A 6,114-nucleotide genomic window follows, 5' to 3' on the forward strand; every position below is an offset into this window, starting at 1 on the left:
TGTCCCTAAAGAAATAACTAGAGCAGGGTTGAGCTGTTGAAGGATTTTTAGGTTTCCCTGTTGTGGTTTACTTTGGGTTTTTTTAAAAATGTTTCTTTGCCTGCTTCCTGGGACAGAGAAAACAGTTATGGAGCTCTGGACGGCTGGCAGAAACCTCTCCAAGCCCAAGGCTGATGGAGTCTGGCAGGATCCCAGCACTACAGCCCATGTATGTATGTCTGGATGCATGGGGAATGCCACCAGAGTCCCCTGGGAGTGCTGGAAAATGTCAGCCAAGCCCCCAGCAGTGTCAGGGAAACATTGCTGATAAATACCTGGTGGAGCTGCAGAGTTTCTGCTGTTGGGCCCTGGGGGGGCTGTGCTGGCTGTCACTGCCTGGGTCTGCCCCTGGATGTCTCAAATCTGCCCTTTTTGCTTGCCTTCTCTGTCTTTTCCTCTCCCACTGTGCTTTTTGCATGCCCACAGGGTGTTCATCCCTGTCCTCTGCAGTTCCTCAGTGCAAGCAGTTGCAGCTGCTGCAGCAGCTCAGTGTCATCCCTGGGCTGCCTTTAGAGCAGACCTGCTCCAGCCTGGATTGGGAAGGGCTGGATCAAAGCATTTCTCAGTTCAAGGTGCCAGCAGCCAGCCAGGGGCTGCATCCTGAGCAGGAGCTGCTGGTGCAGGTGTCCCTCCCTCCCACTGCAGGTCCCTGTTCACAGTTATCTTCTTTTCCAGAGATGAGCTTCACCCACGTAAATTCACTCCCCATCCACCAAAGGAGATGAGAACATGTTTGGATTGCCCAGCGTCTCGATGGAGGCACTTCAGGGCTGGAAAGCAGGAGGCAGCCACAGCCCTGACTGAAGAGCAGGATTTGACCCAGTCTTCACAAGCAGAGGTAGATTTTCTTGTACACCTACTGCTTGTGCTGCCTCCCCAGCCTGCCACCAGCAGGTCATGCTCCTGCTGAGCTCCCTTTTTGCTGCCCTGCTGTCCTGTGCCCTGACAGTGGCTGGGCAGCAGGGCCAGTGGCTGGACATGGGGGAGTGGCAGGGAGAAATAGGAGAGTTTTCCTTGGAGAAGCTCACTCAGATCCTACAGGCCTGTGCTGAGTGTGGGATTTTTTGTCTTGTTGCCTTCCCAATGCAAGATGAGGCTTTTATCTGCATCATGATGGGAAGAGCTGCAGCTTCCTTGGCAGAGCAAGCTGGGATGAGTCCTGATCTCCATGTGCCCTCTTCCCAGCCCAGCCAGACTCCCTGTTTGCAGGTCTCTGCTGTCACCCGAGAGCTGCTGTTGCACTGCTGGCCCTGAAGCTGTCTTACAAACTGGGACTTGGCAAAGTGGCTGTCTCTTCCTGCAGGCGTAGGGAATGGCTTGTTTTTCAGGTGCCACCACAAGCTCCTGCAAACCCTCACCTCCCAGCAGGCCTGGAGGGATTCAGGTGCTGCATGGACGCACCGCACACTGCCCTGGGAGCGGAGAAGGGAAGAGGGAATCTGTCTCCCTTGCACACTGTCAGTGTGGCAAGCAGGGCTGGAGCTGCCAGTGCCACTGGTGGCCCTGAGCATTGGCCACAGAGGGGCCTCCCATCCCTGCAGGCCCAGCACAAAGTGCTGCTGGAGCAGCTGGGTGTTGGAGAGGCCGTGCAGGACACGTTGTGGGGCTGCCCAAGGACGCTGTGCAGCACCTATGGAGGGCACTGCTCCCCCTGCAACTCCTCAGGTGGTCCAGAGGAAGGTTTTGCAGGAGCTTTTGCTGTAGCACCTTGAGGGAGCAGCATTTAAATCAGAGAGAGAGGGGCAGAGCCTCTGGAGTCAGATGAGCTGGGCTGGGAGTCCTTTGCTCAGCTCCAAGAGCTCTCACTCTGAGTCTCCTCCTTTTCTAAAAGCAGTAAGTTTTGAAACTTTTTCAAGTCAAGATGTGCATCAGAGAGAATTTCTAGTGCCAGGAGACATCCCAGTTCACTTTCATGTAATGTACTCATGAATGCATTGACCCGTGAGGATGGGAGGAGATTTTCCCCATGGTCCCTGCACTGGTCAGTGGCATGGATGCAGGGTGAGATCAGGGTGATTCTGGCAGTGTTTGGGGAATAGGCCCCTCTGGCTGCAGCTGCACTTTGCTCCAAGCTGCTCTTCTGCATCCATTTCCATGCTCAACACCTCCATCTCTCCTGTCTTCCATGCAGGCTTCCAGTATCCTGCCAGTGTCAGGTGTGCTGCAGCCAGGAGAGAGCCAGCAGGTCTCCTTGCCCTTCTCTGGCCACCTCAACAGCATCTCCAGTGCCACGGCGCTGTGCCACGTGGAGGGAGGCCCCAGCTCTGAGGTGCTGGTGCCCGGGGAGGCCTCACGTGTCAGCTGCTCCCCGAGCCCCCAGGAGATCAACTGTGGCTCTGGGGCACCTCTCAGGGAGAGGTGAGTAAGCCTTCCATGGGTTCCTGCTCTCCATGGCTTACTGTCCCTGCAGGGCTTCCCTGCTCCAAGGACTCTGAGCTCAGAGGTGCTGCATAGCAAAGGCCAGAAGCAGCACAGGGATGGCCACTCTTGGCTCCCTGGCTCCCAAGAGAGGAAGCACCTTCTTCTGTTGGGACAGAGCATCTTCTTCTCTAGTTTAGTGGTGAGCCCTCCTGGCTCAGATGCTGCCTGCAGGGAGCTGGGCTCTGGCCCTGCCTTGGCACTGCCTCTAGAGGTGTCTTTAGCTCCATGGTGTTGAGTTGCATCTTCTTCAGCATCTCCCTTCTTCACCAAAACAGTGGGATTGTGGTGTGGGCAGGCGTGGGGCACAGACCAAACCTTGGTTTGGGTGCTGGTGCTGCCACAGATGAAGTCCTTGCAGTGCTGATCTGCCAGGGTTCTCCTGATGGTGGGGCAGCAGCCATAAAAGCTCCTGTCCTTGGGGCTCCCCTTCAGCTGCAGCTGTGGGCAAGCACAGGAGAAGCTCTGCTCCAGCAGGGCAGCCCAGCTCAGGACACACAGGCAAAGTGTGCAGCTGGGAGTGGAGGCTGCTTAAAGCAAGCCTGTGCATCAGGACTTCCTTCAGGCCAGGCTGAAGTTGGTTTCATGGGGAGGAGAGGGACGAGGCTGCTTCAGATGGTTTCCATGGCAGACAGCACCAGCTGGCTTGGTCACAGCTGGCTTCCAGCAGGAAATCTGGCTGACAAGAGCCTGTCTTGCAGGAGAGCAGTTCCTGCAGCCTTTGCTTCCTGACTGATGGGATTATTCTCATTTAGGATCAGGCTATGAGTTGTTAAACCGAGGCTCACAGACAGAGACTCTCTAACTCATTGAAGTTAGAAAGTGGTATGTTTATTAACCCCGGCGGGCGGCACCAGAGTCGTCCCTACAAGGCGTGACCGCGCTGTACAAGGTTCTTTGCCCTCTCTTTATTTCCAAGGATCTTACACACAATACATGTGCACAGCCCCAGCACCTCCCCTCCCTGCTCTGTATTAAAATGAGGTCATTAGTCCTTCACACCTGCGCAATTCTTCTCTGGAATTGGGTCGGTGGTCTGGAATTGGGTCAGTGGTCTTAAGGGATGAAGTCAGCAATGTCTTCATCAGGTCTCTGTGACCCTCTGGCACCATCCAAGGTCCCCTGCTTAGTGACTGATTGACATAAAGCCCAGGTGCTAACCATTGTTCTGCTGGTTTCAAGATGTTCTTCTAACAGTTCACTTACTCCACTTCCTTCTATCAAGAAGCTCATCATGGTAAACAATATAACAATCAGCTCTGGCTGAAGCATCTAATCATCATTAACCTATGGTCTGCCTGTCTAACTGACATCCTGATCAATGTGAATTGCTTCTAAGCCTCAGGTGAAATCCGAACTCATTGAAATCCTGCTTCAGCTCTGCCCAGGGAGAAGGGAGCTGAATGAGCTGAGTAAGAATTGCAGGAGAGATCAGCAGACGTTGGCACTCTGTGCTCTGCTTGAAACTGGGAAGTCAAGAGACAAAGGGCGTTTTCAGGCACAGCGCAGAGAGCTGGTGGATCAGCCTTTGGCAGTGGGCTGGAGGTGTCTGGCTGTGCCCGGAGAGGGAGCTTGCACAGTCAAGCCCTTCTGATGGCAAGGCTCAGGCTTGGCTGGTCCTGGAGGTGCCCTTCCACCACTGCCCTCCCTTGGGATGTTCCCAACCTCTGTGGGTTGAGGAGAATTCACGGAAATAGTCTGGCGCTGCTGCCTGGCCTCAGGGTCAAGGAATGAAGTGCAGGGCCAGCCAGGACGAGTGAGCCCAAGGTTCTGGTGGTGACTCTCAGCCATGTTTTCTGTTTTGTCTGCAGAAGGGAGCTGAAGCGGCCGGCTCCAAAGCTTGAGGAGGAGGCAAAAGCCTTGGTGGAGGAAGAGAGGCGGAAGGAGAAAGAGAAGCAGAAGAAAGCAAAGAAGGGTGTCTCTGTGGGGAAGGAACCTCCAAAAGCAGAGAAGGGGAAAACCAAACCCACAGAGAAGGAAAGCAAGGCTCCAGAGAAGAAGGTCATCAAAGAATCAGAGAGGAAGGAAACCAAAATCCCAGAGTGGATGGAAACCAAAGCCCCAGACAAGATGGAAACCAAACTCCCAGAAAAGAAAAACAAACATCCAGAAAACAAGGAAACTAAATTCCCAGAGAGGAATGAAAGCAAAGCCCCAGAGAAGAAGGAAACCAAGGCCCCAGAGAAGAAGGACACCAAAGCATTAGAGAGGAAGGAAACCAAATTCCCAGAGAAGAAGGAAACCAAAGCTGCAGAGAAGATTGAAAACAAACTCCCAGAAAAGAAATACAAACCTCCAGAGAAGAGGGAATCCAAATTCCTAGAGAAGAAGGAAACCAAAGCTGCAGAGAAGATTGAAAACAGACTCCCAGAAAAGAAATACAAACCTCCAGAAAAGAGGGAAACCAAATTCCCAGAGAGGAAGGAAAGCAAAGCACCAGAGAGGAAGGAATTGAAAATCCTAAAGAAGGAAAGCAAATCTCCAGAGAAGAGAAGCAAACCTCCAGAAAAGAAGGAAACCAAATGCCCAGAGAGGAAGGAAATCAAAATCCCAGAGAAGGAAACCAAGGCACCAAAAAAGAAGGAACCCAAAGCCCCAAAGAAGGGGGAAGCCAAAGTGCCAGAGAAGAGAGAGACCAAAGCCCCAAAGAAGAAGGAACCCAAAGCCCCAAAGAAGGGGGAAGCCAAAGCCTGAAAGAAGGGAGGAACCAAAATCCCAGAGAACCCAGCTGAGCTGGAGAAGAACTCTTCATTTTATTCACACAACTTATTTTATACAGTTTGACAAACCTAATGTGCCACTTTAGTTAGTTAATAGATTTCTTATTATTAGTTATGCCAGTTATTCTGTTGGATAATAAAATATATTTTACTTGTGCATCAAATCTCTCTGTTGTATTGTTTGTATTGTTACCTATTCTCTTCACTGATTCTCATGGGACAAATCCCTTGTTCTTGCAGGTGCATTTGTTTTTCACCCTCAGAACAGATTGTTCACCAAGTCTCATTCTCAAAATAGCTTCACATGGGAACTTGTGACTGCTTAGCTGCACTTAGAAGAGATGACAGGCCAGCTGTTAATATAGCAGAACAAGGCCTGGTTTCATAAGGCCTTTCTTTTATCATTATTCTACCTGTCTATGACATCCCCCCCTTTCTGTTCATTTAAAAAAGGCTCCTGTGTTCTGATGTTGAAACAGCTCACTCTTGGGAGGGTATGATCTCATGAAGGTTATCACTGGTTATCTGTTAGATGTGGGACAAGATACATAAAAGACCAATTACAATCAACAAAACTTACCCAGTTCTGTCAAGTCATTGACACAGGGTTTTGCAGCATGAGCAAACAAAAGAATAATGTCCAATGTCTCTTAGGGAAATGGAAAGAAATGACCATTGTTTCCAATTAGCTGAGCAGTAGGAGAAGGTCCATTAGCTGGAAATGTTGATCTTGGACATCTCTGAATGTCCTCCTGGAGCTGGAACAGGGAAGGACTGAAGAAGGTTGGGAGGAGCACTGTCCCATGATGATGCCATGAGGCTTTTGTTGGCCAATTGCCTCTGTCAGTTTCCAGGCACAGCTGTGTCTTGGCAGTCCTACTCCTGTTCCTGTTCTGGCCACAAAGGCTGCAAGGGGATGAGGTTATTTCTCTTTCCA

At 51.4% G+C, this 6,114-nt stretch overlaps 1 protein-coding gene across 1 annotated transcript; it reads left to right on the forward strand.

Annotated features, from left to right (window-relative positions):
- Nucleotides 1-2,164: 2,164 nt before the first annotated feature.
- LOC135292696 (neurofilament heavy polypeptide-like) lies at nt 2,165-5,341 on the forward strand. The gene is made up of 2 exons (XM_064406801.1): nt 2,165-2,397; nt 4,269-5,341. The coding sequence occupies exons 1-2, from the start codon at nt 2,165-2,167 to the stop codon at nt 5,149-5,151; spliced, it is 1,116 nt and encodes a 371-aa protein (XP_064262871.1). The 3' UTR covers nt 5,152-5,341.
- The last annotated feature ends 773 nt before the right edge of the window (nt 5,342-6,114 follow it).

Source organism: Passer domesticus, unplaced genomic scaffold, assembly GCF_036417665.1.
Source record: "Passer domesticus isolate bPasDom1 unplaced genomic scaffold, bPasDom1.hap1 HAP1_SCAFFOLD_44, whole genome shotgun sequence".
NCBI classification, from domain to species: domain Eukaryota; kingdom Metazoa; phylum Chordata; class Aves; order Passeriformes; family Passeridae; genus Passer; species Passer domesticus.

Bases quoted from the DNA above. Each gene is read 5' to 3' on its own strand.
- LOC135292696 (XM_064406801.1), top strand. From the start codon at position 2,165: ATGCAGGCTTCCAGTATCCTGCCAGTGTCAGGTGTGCTGCAGCCAGGA. The intron at 2,398-4,268 runs GTGAGTAAGCCT...TTTTGTCTGCAG, and splicing joins GGGGCACCTCTCAGGGAGAG to AAGGGAGCTGAAGCGGCCGG.